The following is a 21,569-nucleotide window of genomic DNA, read 5'->3' as shown; positions in this document are numbered from 1 at the left end:
TTGTAAAATTAGATGGCAAAAATAATGTACTTTTTCCATCTAATTACGTTGATGATATGTTTTGATGGTTGCTAGAAAAGATTAGATGGTGATAGTAAAATAATTAACGTAATTAGAATTTTAAGCTGCTTCGTCTATTAATATAACTGCCTAACTAATCTTTTATGAATATATATGCTTGAATTATTGATTTTTAAGAGTTTGCCATGATTTGTTTCGAAACTTTAAATGATGACGGTAAAAACATAAATGTTGCTACCAGAAAGATTAATTTCCCTTCATTGAAAGCGCGAATTGGCAGCCGTTATTGTCTTTTTTGATCATTAAAATAATTAATTTTTTTCGTTGCAGTGTATGGACTGGTCTTGGTATATACCAGCGGATATGCATTTGTATATTGTCAGTCTTCTTGTACTTGTTCCTTTAAAAACGTATGTTAATTCATTTATTATATTTTAAGTGTAATTTTAGCTCTCTATGTGATGTGTGCTCGAGAACATGAGCAAAAGTTAGTAATTTTTTGAAGAATCACAACTTTTTTGCAACGCGTAGTTTGTGCACAGTAAGAAAAAAATATTGTATTAATCCCTTGTACTCAAAAGTAACCTCTATGGCGCCACTGTTACCCGAAAACTCCTTACTACTACTCTAAAAGTTAACATTTTTTTATCGATCAATATTTATAGTAACTACTTGATTAACTAGTCTTCAGTTCACAGTTTGGTTCACAGTGTCTACCGTTGAAGAAAGTCTCAAACGAAAAATCCCTATTATTGATTCTGTTAATAACCAATTCTTTCAATAAACTCATTCTTATTCCTGAATATCGGATTAATTGGAGAAATTGTATTGTAAAAATTAGTTAGGTCAAATATCCTTGAAAACTATCGAATTTAGAATAAAGGTTACGGAAAGTTTTGTGCATAATAAGTGTCCAAAGAATGAGTTATGAGTTGTAAACTTTAAGTTGTTGCTGTTACTTATGCCACTGGCCAATTAGCAAGTTTACTTGAAATCAAGAGTGCGTTTCTTGTTTTCTTCTGTGGCGCCATCTACTGTTGAGAATACAATTTCCGCTACACACTCATCACAGATCGTTTTACAGGGAGGACACAATAACACATCATTCATTCATTCATTCACAGATCGTAATTTTGACTTGAACCAGAGATCAATAAATCTTCTATTCAGTACCTTCTAAGGTATTGATTTGTTATGGGAACTTTGTAACCCCGACAGATTTAACTTGCACCAGTCGCCATTTAATACGGTGACTCTTCGGCCGGCGAGGCTCGTTCTCCCATTCTCACGAGCACGAGTCCAACGTACTACCAACGGGGCAATTCTTGCCCAAACTTTAAGTAGTAGCCCCACTTTTCCTTAACTGAGCCATTGTGGCTCAGGGAATAGAGCGTCCACCTTCCAATGAGATGAACAGGTTCAAATCCCATGGATGGTTGGTTAATTCGAATTCCGCACCTGGCTCGCACCGACCACAGTGCTGACGGAAAATATCCTCAGTGATTGATGTATCATGGGAGAGAGTCCCCTTGCGCTCAGGTTAATCGCGCTAGGTTTTCCTCTCCATGTAATGCAATTGCGGGTTAGTTTCATCAAAAAGATTTCCATGAAGCCAAATTTCTCCCAATACTTGATCCAGTAGTTGCTTTGTCTTCTGGATTGGGTTCAAAATTACAAGGCTACGGAGTTGAACATTAGTAGTCGTAATCCCAAAATTGGGTCGGCTGCGCTATGATGGTTATAAAATAAAATTTTCTTTTACTGAGCCGTGGTGGCTCATTTGCCTTCCAGAGAGGTGAACCGGGTACGAATCCCAGCCATGGCTGGTCGATACGAATTCCTCACCAGGTTGACTCGCAACCACACTGCTGACGTAAAATATCCTCAGTGGCAGATGAATTGATGGAATTCTTATCTGTTAAATGTTTGAGTGTAAAGAATTTACTTATTGTTAATAACTGTGATCTTATTTTAATAACTTTTAAATGCTTTTAGCGAATAAGGCGGCATTTTACCCCACAAATTGGTAACAATTTTAGTTTAATTTTTTTTTTCTTGCTTTCCTACTTTGACTTGGTTATGAGCAACAGCAAAAAGGTTTTTTTTTAAAATTGTTTTAGTATGTGCAGTGCTGTTCTGGTAATTAATTTCTTCCTATATAAGCTTATCATATATATATATTTCGTTTCCGTAAAATTTACGTATTTTCTTTTGCCATTCTTTTCATTTCTTAAATAGAAATACTCTTATTATTTATTATACAGAGAGAATTTTATTTCTTACTCATCATACGCAAATCAAAATTTATTTTTTAAACAAAAGAAATTTTTTTCTGTTATTAAAGAGACAGTATATTTATGCAAAAAAAAAAGGAGTGTATGAAGTTAAATGTTGATCAAAATACTAATTTTTAATATAATTCAACTACTGTCGATTCTAAAAATATTTTTCCTAATAGTCGCAAAGGTAATATATTTATATTTTTAAAAATTAGATTTAAAGAAAATTTTATCCACCACAAAACCAAAAATATTTAAACAGACATGTATACCATTATATATACAAATAATCCTAAGTTCTAATAAATTTTTTTAAAAACAAATCTACTTGTTTAAAAAAATTCTGATTAATTTCACTCCCACAGAAAAAAAATCGCAACAGCGTCAAATAATTGGAGCATTTGATAAATAATTGGTCAAATAAATGGTCAAAAAAATGGAAATAATTGGAGTCAAATAATTCGAGTCTCAAATAAAGGTCGATTCGAGTTTGAAAATTCCAGTCTCATTTGACACTACTGACTCAATGTATTGTATTATTTTTACATTAGTAAAATACTAATTCTTTTATTTTACTTTTTAGGAATATTAAATTAGCATTCGTGATTAATGGTGCATTGCTAATTTTTGGAATTATCATTTCGGCTGGTTTGCACGTTTTCTATAGGCTGCCACCAACTCCAATTTACGTCTATACACATCCAGAGTAAAATATGAATATTTTAATCTTATTTCTCGAAAGTTATCTTTTTTAATATTACTTTATTTTGTAGAATAGAATAAACTTACAGCGACCAAATATACGAATTTTTAAAATTCGGTTTCTCGGGTACTATTGGACTGATTTCGCTCAAATTTTGTATTTTGCAATATAAAATTGCACTCTTTAAAAATTTAAAAATTGCAAAACTTACAATTCAAATTTTCTTTTCGATTATTATGATAATAAAATATAATAAAAAATATTTATTGAAATTATTTTTTTCATGGAATTATCTTTGGATAAGAGAATTTTATAATCTTTTGCAAAAATGTTTCATTTCGCTTATAAAGCTCACGAGATATAGCGAAACAAGCAAAAAAGTAAAATTAACATTATATACCATACAAACCAATTTTGACTACCTCTATACTTTTAATTTAAGGAATCGAAACCCATTTGACAAAAGTATGTTTATTCTGAAAGAGTACTTTTCGTGTCTGATTTTGTAACTTAAAATATCGTCTGCATAAAATAATTAGCATATTTGAGTCCAGTCTCGTGAACCATTAAGTTTGAGTCCTTGTATGTGTATATCCTATCATTGAATTAAAAACTATGCAGGGTGTTTTTTTTTCTGCGCGCAGTACCATGTCCAAAAGTAATAGATTTAGCACTATCACGTAACATTCTGTACGTTTATGTTGGCAACCTAAATTGATGTTTGATGACTTCCATCATTGAGATGTAGAGTAAGCGTTGAAGCATGAGTTCTATTTTAGTTAAGAACTTGTATAATTTCTATCTGCCTGCTCTTTTCTTTATTAATGGTTTGACAAGATCTTTCCAATTGAATTTGATGTTTATTAACAGATCAAAGACATTTTGTTCTTTTAACAATGAGGATAATTGATTTTAGAACAGGACGTAATTTTATATTATTGTTATATTCTGGTTTTTGTAGGATTATTCAGCTATACCAATTGTAAGTGCTAAGAATGAAAAAAATTTGAGTTAACAGTTTTTAACATTTTGAAAAAAGAAGAAAAAAAAAGAAAAAAAACATTCGTTCCAAAAAATGGAACTTTGGTGCTTAGAAGGTAAAACGTGAGATGTTGACAAGTACTAGGGTAGGAGGAAAAAATACTGGAGCACTTTTATACTAACGCTGCGCAAACTTCATTTTAGCAGCAAATGTTTTGAAATTTTTTACATGTCAAAACTGTTAGCCCAATTTGAAAGATCGTGCTTGAAGCTTTTAGAAACGGTGTCCTTTTTATGTTTGTAAAATTTGCATTGACTAGCAGCTTCTTAACTTTTTTTATACCATTATATTTTCAAAAGCATTGTTATATAAATTTCGCAATCCACTATATTGAATTCCGATTTATTGGTATGAAAGCTAGCATGTAGTTATTTACTTCATCTTCTTATTTTGATCGTTCCTAATTTTAAATGGGTAAAAAAATGGCCCAATTTCTTAAAACTGAAATCATGATATTTCCAATTGTGCAAACAATATTGCCTTTCTAAATCTTCCAAAACATTTACTTCTAAAGGAAAAATTGTTCCCATACAGTTAGTAAAGAAGTGTTTCCTTATTTTAGTCAAACCCTTGTATGTTTATTCAAAGTTAATTCATATATTTGGAATGAACTGTTCTGTTCGTGCGATTTAGTGGATAGATCACATGAACAGTATATTTGTGGAACAGGAAGCAAAGATATTTGCACAGATTGATGTAATACAACACTTATTGCACCAAGGAGTGGGATGTTTAAGATCGTCGACTATATTTTGTATACTAATTTTTACATATTTTATAAAAATGCAATCTACTATTATCGAATTCACTGTCTTTACCCTAAATTTTAGTGACGTAAGCTATTTCGCAGAGCGGGGTTACTACAGGTCATACTTGCACTTTGCTTCTTATTCAGTAGGTCTAACCGTTGGTCACATACTTGCAACCAAGCAGAATATAAAATTCACAAGGGTAAGTACAAAAGTTTGCCCTAATGAGAAGTCAATAATCGTGAAAGTGTCAAAAATATAGTAACAATAACAAAGCCTCCCATCATGGTTCTAAATTAGCGTGAGAGAAGGACGCTGCACATTACGTATAAACTAGTGAACTAGCTAGCATAAAAGCATTTTAAGTAAATGTAAAGTTGTACTAATCTGGACATGTACAGCACTTAACAGTACGCTACTAAGAAGATTTTTAATGGTAGGAGGTGAGGTGGACATTTATGGGCTATTTTGACAATAATGTTCTTATTGCTAATTGGTGGAACACTGTCTAGGACAGCTTTTGATCTAATGATGAGATTATTATGAACTAGTTCGAGGGCATAATCTTAAATAAGCTAATTAATTAGTGCAGACAATATTTAAACTTTCTGAATCAGACACGAAAACGAAAAAATAAATATGTATTTTTTGGCACATTAAATTTTTACCCACAAATATGGTAACCGCAATCTGGAAAATATGGTTCCAATCCCAATAGTTCAGTTAAGAGAGCGTGATCGAAAGTTTTGAATCTTTAATGTTGATTTCCCTTTTTGCATATTTTGGCACACAATTGTATAATTGTTTGAAACACAATTGTATAATTCTTTCACTCAAAGATCTAAATATTTATTTTATTTAGATTTTATTATTTTACTAATGCCTGAAAATTTTTTAAACAGTATGGTATACAAATTTTTGCACCATTTCAATCTACGTAATTTTAAATCATAAAATCCCAAATTCAAATAAAATCAGTCTTTGTGAAATAAAAACTGAAAAATACCACCTCTTTGAGACACCAACATACGCAAAAACTGAAACTAATATTAAGGTCTCTAAACTTTTGACTGTTTTACTAATTATTTTCCAGAATTGAAATCCATAAAAAAAAAAGGATATTTATGTCCGATTTTATAACTTTGAATGATGTCTACACTAATTAAACAGCTTATTTAAGGTTAGAACCTTGAAATGTACATTAAAATTCGAATATTAGTTCAAAATGTATTAAGGTGTTCTCTTTCTCATTTTGTGCACGTACGTCAATACCGGTTTTGCCAAGAACCAGCGCAAGTAAACAGTATCTCCATCTCCAATGAATCCATAGCAGCTTTTATGTTCCAATAAATCCAATGCTGAATTGATTTGTGAAAATTGAAGAATTACAGCTCGTGACATCTGTAGGCACTTCGTGGGAGTAAAGGAATGGTGCAATCACCTTTCGTTACTAAAAATCGTTCTTCCTCACATTGTTTTGTTCTAGAAAGATCCTTCTTGGCACGACTTTACATTCGTTTTATATTATCTCATGTAAATTAACTTACCAGTTACCCGCAGTCTTCGGTGCACTATAGTTTGTCTAACATAAGAACTCCTTCAGACATTCGTCTGGACCTGTGGCGGTGACCATGGTAACGAGGTATGACTATTTTAGGTAGGGGTGCGGGTCACTGTTTTCGAGTGGTTTCGGCGAGAGAAAGGGAATCTCTTCGAACTATTGTGTTAGTCCTAGAGTGAAGCTACCCTCCCTAAAATGAGCCATTTTTGTTTCCATAACACTAGACGGCTTCAGACTTTGTGGCGGGAGGAGTTCTTAGCTTAGACCAGTGTTTTCCAAAGTGTGGTACGCGTACCCCCAGGGGTACGGAAACAGTTTAGCGAGGGTACGCGTTCTTATGCAAAATATCTAGCAACAAACGAAAATTTCAAAAAATTTTCGTTTCGTTTCTAGCCATGAAAATTTACTATTACGTATTTTTCTATTGTCTACTTTTTGCAGAGTTATATGTTAATAATTAGTAGTGTCAACAGCCAGTTGTGATTTTTAGCTTTTGTGCAGTTTCTTTATAGTAAAAAATACATTCATTTTTTTTATTAGGAATACACAGCGCTGCGAAAAATTTAGAAAGGGTACACAAAAGACATAAGTTTGGGAAACACTGGCTTAGACAAACTATATCTTCTTCCCTTAATTGATTAGTCTTTGTGGGTAGCGCTGTTATTGTAACTGTATTTTTGACGCCCTCACACATGTCCAAGTTTTTATTTGAGTAATCCTTATATTTCATTTTTTTCATTTTGGTTTGAATATAGTAAAATCTGCTTTTAATATTTCAAATCTGTTACAAATTAGTTAACAAGCTGCATTAAAAATTCTTTCACAAGTTATCAGTCTAAATAAGTGATTGGATTTCTATTTGATTGTGAACTCATAAGCTATTTGACTTTTATTAATAATCAAGAGATAGAACAGAATAAAAATAGTAAAATTTAAAATGTGGATGTTTCTTACCGTGGAACAGATTTTTTTTATTTATTTATTTATTTATTTTTTGCACTACTTGAAAGTAGCTACTTAGGGAAGCGTTCATTTTGAATATAGAAGTGTTCATTTTGAACCTTCAAAATGCATGTAAGGAAATAATCTTAGTTTGAAATGTGCATTTGAATAAGTAGATAAAGCTCAAAATGCATAATAAAGAAAACTTCCTCTTTTGAACTTATCTATGTCCATTTTCTTAAAAGCACAATAATTTATATATTTTTTAAGCACGCATTTCAAACATAGTCTATTCAAGATTGAACTAGATTAACAACTCAGCTGTTACATTTAAGGTTGTCTCAATTTATTAAAATGGACTACCACAAAAGCAATGTTACTTCTATGACTATAGTAGCGCCCTTTATGTAAACAATGGCATTTATTAGAGTGCCAATACAATCACGTGTTTCTACAATTTGCATAATTTGAACTTTTATACTTTGCTGTTTTGTATATATTTCTCCTTATTAGTCGAATTGACCTAATTTAGGTCAAGCCTAGAAATTTTATAAAATGTGGTATTGTTTTCGTTAAAATATGCTTAAGTTATATCTATTAAGACACAAAAAAAGTTTCGTTCGAGAAAAATAGTATTTTATTGATATAAAATGGTGGGTATATGTATCATTGGCTAAATCAATAGTCAAACCATTTAGTTGAAGACTAGTAATTTTTATGAAATTTGTTTAGTGTTATTTTATTTTTATTTACAAAACTTGCCACTTTAATCCATCATAAAAAAATGTATGGTTAATCTCAAATGGACTAATTCAAATTTGTCAATAATCGTCTCAAGTTAAGAAACTAGTATATATTAAAAATTTCTTAGCAAAAAATATTTGCTCCAATTAAATTACTGACATTTTTTTAGATGTCTTCAAATCCCTTGATAATAGCAGAAAAATAAAATTAGTGAAAAATATACGTCACAATATTAATAAGAAATATTTATTGAACTGTTGCGTTTACGCACCTTTGGCCAAATATGGTTTAATTTGAAACGCGGAGATAGTTTTTGATCGTTGAATTTTTTTTTACTGTCCAATATAAAAGTATTAATAAAAATTAAAACTATCATTAAATTGCGATTACATTGTGTTTTGTTTATTTATTTACAGAAAGTTAGTGCCATAGGTTGGTTGGCAGCATTTGGTTTAGGTATTAGTGTCGTTTATGGAGTATATGACTGGAATCAAGGAAATGTTCCTGGCATATTTGTGTCCACTTTGTACGCATGCCTTAGCAAACTCGTGTGGGCTTTGGCATTGGCTTGGATCACAATTGTTTGTGCTACAGGCAATGGAGGTATGCATCGTTTTTATTCGTTAAACTCAAAATTTGAGGAAATCTGATATTCAACAAATTTTGAAAGGAAATTGAGAACAATCTTCTAGCATCAAAAACGTTTTGAGTTTTAGTACTGTTAATTTAGGAATGAATAATTTAAACTTTAAACAGTAATTTCGAACATGTAAGGTTTGTCAGTATTTATACGCTTTGTATTTAAATGGACAAAATATAAGTAATCAATCGAAGACCAACTAGTATATAACACCTCCATCTTGCAGCTTAAGGTGTCCTTATATTTTGAAGTATTAAGTTTCTCTATGATAAAGTACGCACCTTTTTTTTTTAATGTGTTCTTCGAACATTTAAAAGAAATCATTTAGCTTCGTCAGGCGTCGACCCTGTTGGACTGGTAAAATGTAATTTATATAGATTTCCTTTAGTACCAACTTTTATGTATTTTTTGTGGAAAACATTCAAGTTATTCTTTTTGGCAGAAAAAATATATATTTTTCAATATTTGATTCACAGTAATAAGTTTGATTTGAAATGTGGTTTTGATGAACACAAAATATGAATACTAAAAACATGTACGTAAAAAACTTAACACTCAAGTGGCAATGTTTGTAAGCTCCTGGTAAAATTCGAAAAAGCAAACAAACACATGGTTACTTTTAAAATATCTGCCTGCATTAAATCACTACCATGCCTTTACTTAAAAATCTTCCTCGAAAAGCGTAAAAATTAACAGCTATATATCGTAGTTAATTGTTGCAAATTAAGCAAGAAGCGGATGCATTTATAATTGATTGCATTGGTGTTACTTAAGAATTATGTGGTATTCGTAGGGATTGATAATTGCTAATATGAATGTCAGCTATTCACATTAAAACGTTACACTCTAAATTACATACTTTTTGTGAAATTTTAGCGACCTATTTATGCAGCAAGATGACAGTTTATAATGCATCGTCGTTTTCTACATCAATAAATTTAAAATAAAAACATTAAGACTTCTTAACTCTTTAATTCTTTTAATGCCAGCATTGTAATTCATTTCCTCTAGACAACTCTTCATTTATTCTGGTTGATAAAATAAGCGAATGAATAATAGTTATGCTTATCATTAACTTTCCATGTTTAACACTCTATTTGATATTTCAGGCATTGCTGCAACTATTCTTAGTTGGAATGCCTTTGTACCGTTTAGTCGCCTGACATACATGACATACCTGATTCATCCTATCATACAAATTGTGTACGTTGGAAGTACCAGAACACTCATAGAATCAGAACATAGAACATTGGTAATATCAATACATTACAACTAATATTTTCTTTTTCATATATTTCTGATCGTATTTCTTTGTTTCTAATTTCTTGTTTTTCTTGGTGTAAGTTATAAATACTGGCTCTTAATAAGCATTATGTTGTATAACCTATTCGGATAGTAATTTGCCCTTTTCACTTTAGCGCGGGTAGCACGACCCTGAGGTAGATAAATGATTTTTTTTATCTCCTGTTTTTTTCATTATTATTGAATGTACTTCGATTAGTTTAACAATAAACAAATAAGCCGGGATAGCCTGGTCGATAGGGCGCTGGGCCCATGTCCGAGAGTTCGTGGGTTCGAACCCCGCCGGCCGAAGACTCCTCGTGTAGTAAATGGTGAGTGATGCACGTTAAATCTGTCGAGTCGCAAAGTCCTCCATGTTCCCATAACAAATCAAAACCTCTGGGGGTACTGGATTGGAGATTGATCGTTCTCTGATCCAGGTCAAAAATTACCATCTGTGGATGTATGAATGGGTCCGCCTCATAAACGAGTGTGACGTGTGTGGGGTTGAAGACGAATTCTTGGTCGTAGATGGCGCCACTGAAAAACAAGAAACGCACCCTCTGCCTTAAATTTGCTCGGTTTAACCAAGCAGGCTTGCTAGTGTGGCAAGTAGCATTTGAAACAACAAATTAAACAAATAATCTGAAAACTTTCGACATCTGCATTATCACATAAAATTATTTTTAGCTAAAATTAGGTACTTTATAGATTTTGTGTAAACTTTTCTTATGAAATATTTTTTTTGAAAATGGACATATCTATTCAATGGACAAAAGTATTGTGCAATGGACAAGTAAAAGTAGTAGTAATGGTAAAATTAGTGGCAATGGACAAAACTTATTTGGTTTCACTTTCCATTATATTAAAAAAAAATAAACGAGTGAATCCAATTAAATTCGAAATACATAATATACATACCGACATTGTATTTATAAATAAAGGCACAAACCTCTGATTTCGTTTGTAGTATTCCAGGTCTTTGTCCACATTTGACCTCTTAGTATTGTTTAATTTTAGTGTTAAAAATAAATAAATAAAAATTCCTGAACAATTTTTTTAAATGATTTGGTTCCACTGTTTAACATTGAAAGCCACATTTTATACTATGCTCTGCTTCTTAAAGCAGATATGCTAATTTTCTCCGGATTGCGGATAAATATATTTTCTAGCGGTAGCAAAATTTCTGTTTTAATGTATGATTATTGGCTTTGTAAATTTAATTTATAGTGGTTTTACCCTTTCCTACTTCTAAATAATTTAAACTCTACTTTGTAAGAGTTGTTTCTCCTTGAGCCTTTTAAATTGTTGGAAAAATTAACCTGATGGTCTAAATTATCTTAAATCGATTTTTTATCAAACCAAGAATAAAATTTAAAATATAAATTTCGCTGTGACAAAGATAATGGATCTTTTACAGTTGTTACTGAAATTCCGAAGCAATTCCAGCATATTTTTACGAGGCCTCAGACATCCAATTACAGATTTATACCTATGCCTAAAAAAATTTTATTCTTACCTAACCTCAGACATACAGTTACAGATTTATGCCTATGCCTAGTTAAAGGACATTCTTACGCCGCCTGAGGCATCCAATTGCACCTATGCCTAGTAGGAGGGTATTCTTACGCGGTCTCAGACATTCAGTTACAGATTTATGGCTAGGCCTAGTTGGAAGGCATGCTTACGTGAGCAATTTTTATGAAATTCTTATCAAAATAAGATCATATTAAAATGTACGTGAAACCACAATTTTTTCTGTCCAGTTTGCTTTAAGCGTATTGGTCGAGGCACTAGCCTTTTCTTCTGAGATTTAATTGCCAAAGGCAGTGGACAATATCTCCATTTTTGGAATATGTCTTTTTTTAGGAAGATAAAGAATGGTAAGATAATTGGGTTTTTTTTAAATTTAATTTATATATATATATATATATGTCACTGCCGTCTACGACTGAAAATATTTCACGTCAGCACTGTGATCGGTACAAGCCGGATGCGGAATTCGTATCGACCAGCCATTGTCGGGATTCGAACCCGGTTCACCTCATTGGAAGGCGAACGCTCTATCCCCTTAGCCATCACGGCTACGAGTTAACTGTTTTATTGAAACAGAAGGAAAGAAAAACGCAGGTAAAAATCCTCTTCCCCATTTCATGCCTTTGAAGACGAATGAAATATCCGTGAGTGCCAAGAGTTATTAACAGTTATAATATGTATTTCCTTGTAGAAAATATGCTAAAATCAAGAAAAAGAATTGTTACTCTTGAATAGTTAACTTCTTTCGGTAAAAAAGGAAAATGAAACAGCCTAACTACTAGACCGTTCAGATAATCAAATAGTTGAATAATTGGAACATCAATAAAATTCACTTACAAGAACCTTTTATTTCCGTATTCAAGCTTTTAAATTATTAATATATGATGATTATATATGAAATTAAAAAAATATTTCAAGTTTACATGTGAATTAAATATTTAGTTTAAGTTTTACTATTAGGTACTTGTTAAGAAATATATCTGCCACTGCTTATCCTACGTAACAGTTTGCGAATTAACAAATGTAAGCTGGTTTGTTAATTCAAAACTGTTTAAATTTTTAATGAGTCTGAGCGAACTACCTTAAGTCTACCAAACTACACTTACCCAAAATTTAAAACTGTAATTGTCTAATAGATTTTATTTAAAAAACATTTGAATCATCGATTCGCTAAAATGAGAAAAATAATTATTATTTATGAAACTATTATGTAGATTTATACATCAAACATAAAAATTATTATTACGGAGTGAAATTTTTAACCCCGTTTTTGTAATTTCGTATGCTTACAATTATAATTCTACATCACACATTTCGGATTTTTTTTCCTCCAACGTATTACTTTCATAGTAAATAGTGATTAAAAATACCGATTCTTAACAGTGGCGTAGCTAGGTAACCAAGGGCCCTGGGGCAAATTAAAAAATGGGGCCTCACTGCTTTTTATCAAACTGATTAGGTTTTATCAAATAAAAATATGAAATATACAAATTCTTTAAAAATGCTAAGCTACTTAAGGGGACAATGGACGTTCAAAACCAAAAATTTTAATTTTCTTCCTAGCCATATGAAATTTTTATTGAATGTTGGTAAGCTCAATAGAAGCCTGTGTATAATTTTTTTTAAGAAAACGTTAATTATTTTTCAAGTTATAGCTAAAAGTATATTTTTAATTAACGATAAATTAGCAATACATAAAATGTCCCTTGCGCATCAGTTTTGCTTTTTTCAAAATTATTTTTGTAGAAAAAAGGAGGTTATAAGTACTTTAATGTATTTAACTTGTTTCAGGTACAATGTAGAGCAATAATGTGTATCAAAAGTTTTCTTACACATCGCTCTTAAATTTTCATCAAAAAATTAATATTCGTAAACTTTCGTTTAAATATTAGCAACACAAATTTTTGTGCAATGCTAACTAATTGTAGTTCTATCTTTAGAACAAACATCAAACAATCCCTGAAAAAAATTTCAGAGCAATAGAGCAAAAATTGATGCGCAAGGAACTTTTCGAAGATAGAAAATCGTCCAAAAATCTTATTCTGAGAAAAATCCATATTTTTCAATGCAAATGACTTACAACATACAAATTGAAACTCTTATAACTCGTTAACAAAAGCTCCAATTTGAATTCTGTTTGCTGTATATTATTCAGAAAAGCATGATTTTTTTAATATCACAAAAAACAAAAACCCAAAATTTTAAGGATTTTTCGTATTTTGAACGTCCATTGTCCCCTTAAGCTCTTTTCTGTGCACTGCAGGGCAGGTAATAAAAATATTAAACAGTAACAACATAAATTACAATTAATACTTGGTGTAGGTTTGGCTAATAAAACGAAATAGAGAAGATTCAAGGGTTTATTATATAAAGGTCGGGCCTACCAACTGACTAAATAACAATTATATTTACAATTTTTTCCTAGCTTTAGTTTTCGCAAAAGTATCCATGACTTCGTTTAAATCCAGGCTTGATGCGGTTTTGTTTTCAATTGCTATTAGCTATAAATGTCGGAGTCGAGTTTGGCCCATACTATTTCTTAAATAATTTTTTATTATTTTTAATTTGCTAAATGACCTTTCAGCTGCTGCAGAAGTGACAGGAATTGTAAAGAATAATAACATTGTTGTAAATACTTCCGTTAAGTCGCATTCTAGCACTCCATATTTGCTCATTATTTCCTTACATAATTGGTGAACAGTCCATGCTTGAGTTAGTTGAGGTAAAACTAGGTGGTAAATATTAATAAATTGAAGTGAAAAACTGGGGCCTATTATATCTGAATATTTTTTTTGGAATTCGTCACACTTTTGTAATAAAGTTGCTTCATCAACATGTAATAAAAATGTTGGTGTTAGAAAATCGAATATATGACAGACTGCACTCATACCAATAAAACGTGTATCTAATTGAGATATTACTGCGTCTAGTACATTATTGAAAATCTCAATTTTAAATATTTTTTCTCGGTTTGGAAATCGGTGATCAGCAGCTAATTCATCAAAATGTTTTTTAACTTTTCTTTGCCTTTTTTCTTGAAAATGGGTATCAATACCATATTTTCTTGCAGTTTCACTGGCTTTGCACTTGAATAATTCGATATCATTTCTATAAATTTGCAACTTTGCTTTGGTCTCTGCTAAAACTTTACTCGCCTCGCCCAAATTGATGTCGCATTTTTGTAAAGTTTTGGATGCATAATTGATGTCGTTCAATACACTGTGCATGAATTCGCAAAGCAACACGAACTCGAAATTTAGCATTTTTGTTTTAATACTCTCTGCTTCACTACGCTCATCTTTATTAGGATTCTTCAGAACTATTTCTGATAAAGCTTTGATAATATCAAAATAACGAAGTTTTATTGCAGATATCGTATTGACCCTACTGGACCATCTAGTCGGATTTAGTTTTTTTAGAGTGGTGTCCGATTCGCCAGTGAATTTTGACAGTAGATCCCAACGTTTGATGCTGTTTCCGAAAAAGTTATACAAATCTTGCAACGTTGCGAAAAAAATCTGTATTTCCTCACAACTGCTAACGGCATCATTTATCACCAAATTTAAATTGTGAGTGGCACAATGTACGTACTCTGCGTTAGGCTGGATATCCTTAATTATTATTACCTTACTGGCCCATATTTAGAACACGAAACGTAGTACGATTTTGAAAAACACCTATTGTTCTGGTTGATGTCTGTTGGAAAAGGTTCTGAAGGCTGTAAAGGCCCCATATCAAGAATTTGACGTTTTTCGTTATCACTTAATATCTTCTTCGTGAAGTTTCCCAAGTCATAAGAAGATTTGTCGTACACATTTTCGAAAAATGTAGAGGTCTGTGGTTCCTCCAAACCCTCCGCTCTAATGCGTGTCATGCAAACATCATCCACGTTCACATGATCGGCGGCGGGGGTATCTCCAACTGCAATAATTGTCGAATCTTCTTCAGTAGGCTTCTCAACCAACACTGCAGTTACCACATTATTTGAGTCACTATCAATAGAAATATTTTGGCCAGATGTAGTTGCAGAAGGCTGACAAAAAAACTTGTCAATTTTGGGCAATTTTTGTTTACTATCTTCTCTTTCTTGGCGTTGTTTGCGTTTAAATGCACCACTGGGTTTCTTCTTTTTATCCATAATTTTAGTTTTCTGATTTATTTAAACAATACAATATTAGATTGTGCTCGAGTAGGTAGGTACTCACTGTTCACTGACGACGTTAAAAGTAAAATAAAAGGAAAGAGAAACGCAATGATACGCTACAAGTCTCGTTGGGGAATCCCCGGAAAACAGTTATCACCGTTAGTGTTACCACATTTAACGGTGGAGACTGTAATGGTTGGCAACTGTTAGGCGATCTATTAAGGCGCACTTGGCGCATTTTGTCATCCCGTCGGAGGGATGCGAGAGAGAGAAAGGTAGATGTATGTTTGATATAATCGGGAGAGGGTTTCCTTGGTCTTCTAAGAGCTGGAAGCTCTTACTGGAAAACAATGCCTATTTCTTTTGTTTTTAAATAAAGTTAAGTTTTATTGTTTTAAAAATCTGGTCTGCTTATTTATTGGAAAGGAAAGGCATTACACAGACCATGAACGATCTCCTGCCCACGGACTTAAATTAATGTGCCTACTGCAGGTGACTTGCATTTTTTCACGATATTTCGCGTTATACAATGAGCTGTAGCCGAAATCTGTAGATTTGACACGATTTATTGACTTAACGGAGATCAATATGAGTGGTAAAATCAAATAAAATTGAACCACTATATTGACCAGTACAAAAAAATTTATTGACATTAGCTTACTTACTCCTGATACATTAATTTTTTAACCGTTCTCGAAAAAAAATCTTAATTCGAGTTCACAATAAAACGCACATCGATGAATAATAAAACGCACATATCACTATCCGTCAAATTGACAACACTGCCAACCTACAGAAAGAATTTAGGGGAATTGCCTAGGCATAACTTTTGAATTTCTCTCAACTGAGTTGTCATGATTAAAGTGGGGTTGCAACCTGTCATATTTATTTTGAAAATGGGAAAAATTTCCAAAAGTTCAGTTCGATTGAGATTTCTGGTAAGGATTCGAGGGCCCCCTAAGCTTGAGGGCCCCGGGGCACTGCCCCGCCTAGCCCCTTGGTAGCTACGCCACTGATTCTTAAACTTGTTTCTAATTGTTATAAATTCTTTATTTTAGATATTTATGTACTGCGGCAACGTTGTTATTGGTTTCACTTTGGCGTGTGCTTGCTACTTGCTGTTTGAATCTCCTTTCACGGCTCTGGAAAGAGTGTTGCTTTCATATTTTTATCAGAATGAAGGGAAAATGATGGAAGCATTGGACTTACAAATATCTAATAAAAAATTGCGTTTGCCATCCAATCATTCCTCTGACGACTCTGTATTTGTAATCAATAGCAATGTAGATGGTGTAACCATCAAACAAATCATCAATAAATAGTGAATTTGTATCTTAACAAAATGCCGAAATTATGCTCGGGCTTTCAATAGTTGCACAATATATACACTACAGTATATGTCATGCCCCGCGAAATTCATTGCAAATTTTTCTTGCTGTATATCTGAATTTTTCTTGCTGTGTGTATTGGGCCCGGATGCACCCCATATGTTTTACAACTGGGTATGGTGCCACTGGCTTCAGAACTTCGTGTTACAGTAATGATGTATTGGAGCTTGCGGATGTTGTTTTGAAGGCACACGAGGCCATTTAATTGTCCATGGACACGATAAAAGAAAAATTAAAAAAATACTTAAAATATTTACGCACATTTCTTAAAATTTTCATTTGTAAATTATTGTTGATGTGTTGTTTATTTCTGATTTCTTGATTGTCACATTGAATGGCTACGTTACTTTTGACCCATCTCTACTCCGGAAAGCTGTAAATAATTTCGAGGGGTAGAATTTTTTTGTTAAAAAAATAAGTGTTAACCGTAACCCAAATTTCATAAACTGCACATCGGGAACGCCTACTCTTAGTTCGTCGTTCCATTTTTAAAAAAGGCACGTCAATGTAGTGTACTTCTGCTTGTTTCTTATTTTAATAGTAATGTTTTATTTAGCATTCAATAATTAGCTAATCATAAAATGAGTCTTATGTAATTCATTGCCAACAACTCCTTGAGGAGGTGGTCATCTGTTTTGCCGATCCCACAGGCGGTCAAGAGGCAGAAATATATACAGTTGACATGCCCAGTTGTTTCTATTCACGATGTATATATATATAGTTTCAAATAATTATACTAAATATTAGTGGTAAGGTTTTAAAAAAATTATTGCTTTATTTTAGCTTTAATATATACATAACAAATCGGAGAAAAGTTTAAACTTTTTTAATTAAAGAGCAGAGGTCGAATGTAGCGGAACTATTGTAGTTCTCCAGTTAAGTTATTAAGTTAAGTTTGCCTTCTAAAAGTAGCGAAGTACTGACTACATTTCGAAAGTAGTTGGTAGTAGCTACATTTTTTTTTTTAAAAAGTAGTTGTAGTTTATTATAACTACTTTATTACAATTGTAAAAGAAAATATAGTTTTTCTTGCCACTGAGTGTTACAGAGTATACTGTATAATGATGATCTGCCACTTTATGGTGCCTTATATGCTTCTCGAAAAAGAAAAAAGTTCACATAAGTTTCTGGAGATGCAAATTCACATGATTATATTATGGAAATAAATAATTTTGATTTAGATCATTGCCTCACTGGATTAAAACATTATCTTTAAATTAATGAGGTGTAGTGCGCAGTATAATAATGAGTCTACAAATATCTCGTGTGACCACCCCCAAATATGGATAACTGTAAGAAAACGCCCACTCTTAATTCGAATTTCTATTCTTCCAAATCAAAAGGCACATTAAGAGGGTGTCCTATTTTCGCAGTTACTTATTTTTTGATGCAGCATTATATTTTGCGCTCACAGTTAGCTATTTATTATATGATTACTGATCATTCAGGGGTATCTTTCGAAAATCATTGCCATCAACCATATTGGAAGCGGTCTTAAAAATTGCCAGACCCGAGGGCGGACTTAACGCAGAAATATACACCCAATTGCTGTGCCCGTTACATGACAATGTTACAACGAATATATAGCTTCACATAAACTCACAAAACTTTAGTGGTATATCGAAAAACCTTTGTTCTACTGTTTTAACTTTCGATTTCTGAGTACCTGGACCCGCGCTAAGCATTCACCAAATGAACGAATAACGTGTTTTGGCGAAAGTATTGGTGAATGATATTTTCCACTGGAAAGAAAATTATAAATTTAATTCTATCCTCAAAATTACGTTAAAATGAGTGCTTTCTAAACAAGTCAGTATTATTTTTTTTTTATTCGATTACAGTAATTTTAATAATTTTTCTTCTCTCTTTTCATTTCTCTCTTTTCTCATTTCTCTCTTTTCATTCTCTCATTTCTCTCTTTTCATTCATCTTTATTACTTTCCATGTTTTCTCTATGTTTTAAGTTATTTTATGAGTTCTATATACTTGCAGCTTATGCAGTTAATCAATTATCAATTTTCTTCGTTTTTCTCTCTTTTCTTTTTATCCTTTTGTTTTTATTGTGCTAAGTTTTAGTGATCATATTTAATGTATTTTCTTATTTCGTGTGTTCGGGCGTTGAAACTTTGAGACTATTATGGATTTGAAGGAAAATTATAAATTTAATTCTATCCTCAAAATTACGTTAAAATGAGTGTTTTCTAAACAAGTCAGTATTTATTTTTTTTTATACGATTACAGTAATTTTAATAATTTTCTTCTCTCTTTTCATTTCTCTCTTTTCTCATTTCTCTCTTTTCATTCATCTTTATTACTTTCCATGTTTTCTCCATATTTTAAGTTATTTTATAAGTTCTATATACTCGCAGCTTATGCGCAGTTAATAAAACTTATCAATTTTCTTCGTTTTTCTCTCTTTTCTTTTTATTCTTTTCGTTTTTATTGTGCTATGTTTTAGTGATCATATTTAATGCGTTTTCTTATTTCGTGTATTCGGGCGTTGCTCTTTGAGCCTATATTTTTGGATTGAGCCTATTATGGATTTCAACAGTAATAATAATTTAGCGCCTGTTAAAAAGCTCTGCAAAACAAGAAAATCATGTTGTTGTTTTTTTAAATAATTGTTAAGTTTCTAAAATTGTATTATTAAAAATCAACCTTATTAATTTTTATTTTATAACCGTCGTTGAACAGCCGACCAATTTTTCGGGTTTACGACTACCAAACCATATTAAACCTATAAACTATATTAAACCTATGTTCTCTATACTTAGGGACGCCACAGGTGACTACAAATGCAAGAAGTGGTGGTTAATTAAAAAGAGAAGCAACTTTTTTAACTATTTCTTTCACTATTCAACTATTTCTTTTTTAACACTGGCAACTAAAAATTGAGAAAGTGGTGACTAATATTTTATTAAAAAACCTTAAAATTTGCAGCTCTTTCTAACTTTTTTTTTTAAAACTTAATATTGGAGAAGTTAATGTAAAAAATGATTTTCGTTTGAATATGAATAATGTAAAGTTAAGTCACAGTGGTAGATAATAAATAAATAGGAATTGAGTTTCTACCATTTTTCAAGTCAGTATTTTTTTATTAGATTAAAGTAATTTTCGGTAAATAAGCCGCTTAACCAATTAGAATTGGGTCCAAATATTGTATAAGTCTGAAACAAACTACCATAAAATAGTTTTCGATGGGAAAATATTAATCAAGAAAAATTTTTAAGATTTGCTATTTACATTGCTATTATTTTTATTAGGAAACTATCTAATAGACGTTTGGCTTAACCTGTTAGTGCCCAGCGTCATATTTATAGGACAATTTCCTATCGATAAAGACAAAGTGTACAGAAACGTTTTATTTCCTGCATTTCAGTCGTTATGCTTTTTACCAAAAACATTCATCATGTGGCTTAGAATGGTACAATCTATGCTTGTCAATTTAAATTTTCTTCACTTGTTTCTAATTTCAAGAAGGAGGATAGTATAGATTTTGTGCTACGTAGACCGAAACAATTATAAAACAAAGCGAATAAAGCACATGTCCATTTCTGTTTTTTATTTGCGCCTTATTCGCATTTTTTTTTTTTTCTTTCTTCATGTTTAAAACTTTGTTACTTCTGAAATCCCATTTCTTTAATAATTCAAAACCAAGCAGACAAAGGAAAGATTAGAAATAAATACCCACATTATTTAACACTAGAAAGCAGGGCTCGAAAAAACTCAGAAATTTTACCCGTCCCCGAGGACGGCTTGTCCAACAATGTACCCGTCCTCCTTTGAAACTAACCCGTCGCTTCTAAATAAATAAAAATATAATTTTCTCTTATTTATTACAAACATCTATTATATATAATTCTCTTACGTGGCTCCCAAATTTTGGCTGTATTTCTTTTCCGCCGGTGGCAACGTTTGCTTTGTTTTGAAAACACCAAAGCATTCTGCCTTATAATGATTTGTTTCTGATCTAATATATATCTTACGTGGCTCCAAAATTTTGGCTGAAGTACTTTGTACAACTAAATAAAATTCTTTTCACAACAGTTAAATATTTACTTTATTTTCTTCATTCATAGAGAAAACAGTCGGCAAAGAATTCTGTTAGGTTAAAAAACATTTCGCTAAAAAATTAACGAATTCTAAAAGAAATAAAAATAAACAACTTAAAAAATATAAATGCTGTTGCCAGCCATATAATTTTTTGAAAGTTAACTTAGCAACATAAATAAAAATGACGTAGAAGCGCAACTAGATCAAAATTAAGATACCTGAACGCTTGACGTAACAAATCCTTCAATTCTATAAGTGTTGTTTCACCAAATGCCCAGATTAGCAATTGTGTTTTTAAAGAAATTCTATAAAAAGTTTTATCTAAAAAACTTCTATCCAGCTACTTCTACAACTGCTTCTTGAAGAGCTTGGCTCATTGATTAAAAATATAGTTTTAATTTTACAGTACTAACTTTACTTCTACTTACATTATTGCTATGACCCTCTTTCATTACATTTTACAACTTCATGCTAAATTTGAGGACT

The 21,569-nt window shown here is 31.7% G+C and overlaps 1 protein-coding gene across 1 annotated transcript in view; it reads left to right on the top strand.

Moving 5' to 3' along the window:
* Positions 1-21,569, top strand: part of LOC139425143 (nose resistant to fluoxetine protein 6-like) — a 78,605-nt gene that overhangs the window by 56,368 nt on the left and 668 nt on the right. Inside the window, exons 10-15 of the mRNA XM_087160043.1 lie at positions 352-431; positions 2,884-3,006; positions 4,876-4,996; positions 8,458-8,644; positions 9,791-9,933; positions 16,701-16,793. Coding sequence (XP_087016169.1) covers positions 352-431; positions 2,884-3,006; positions 4,876-4,996; positions 8,458-8,644; positions 9,791-9,933; positions 16,701-16,793 — 747 coding nt within the window. The remainder of the gene's footprint in view (positions 1-351; positions 432-2,883; positions 3,007-4,875; positions 4,997-8,457; positions 8,645-9,790; positions 9,934-16,700; positions 16,794-21,569) is intronic.

The sequence above is a fragment of the Parasteatoda tepidariorum genome, chromosome 3 (genome assembly GCF_982258835.1).
Source record: "Parasteatoda tepidariorum strain Cologne lab strain chromosome 3, Ptep-v5.0, whole genome shotgun sequence".
Classification (NCBI taxonomy): Eukaryota; Metazoa; Arthropoda; class Arachnida; order Araneae; family Theridiidae; genus Parasteatoda; species Parasteatoda tepidariorum.
This window is presented reverse-complemented; position numbering and strand designations above follow the sequence as displayed.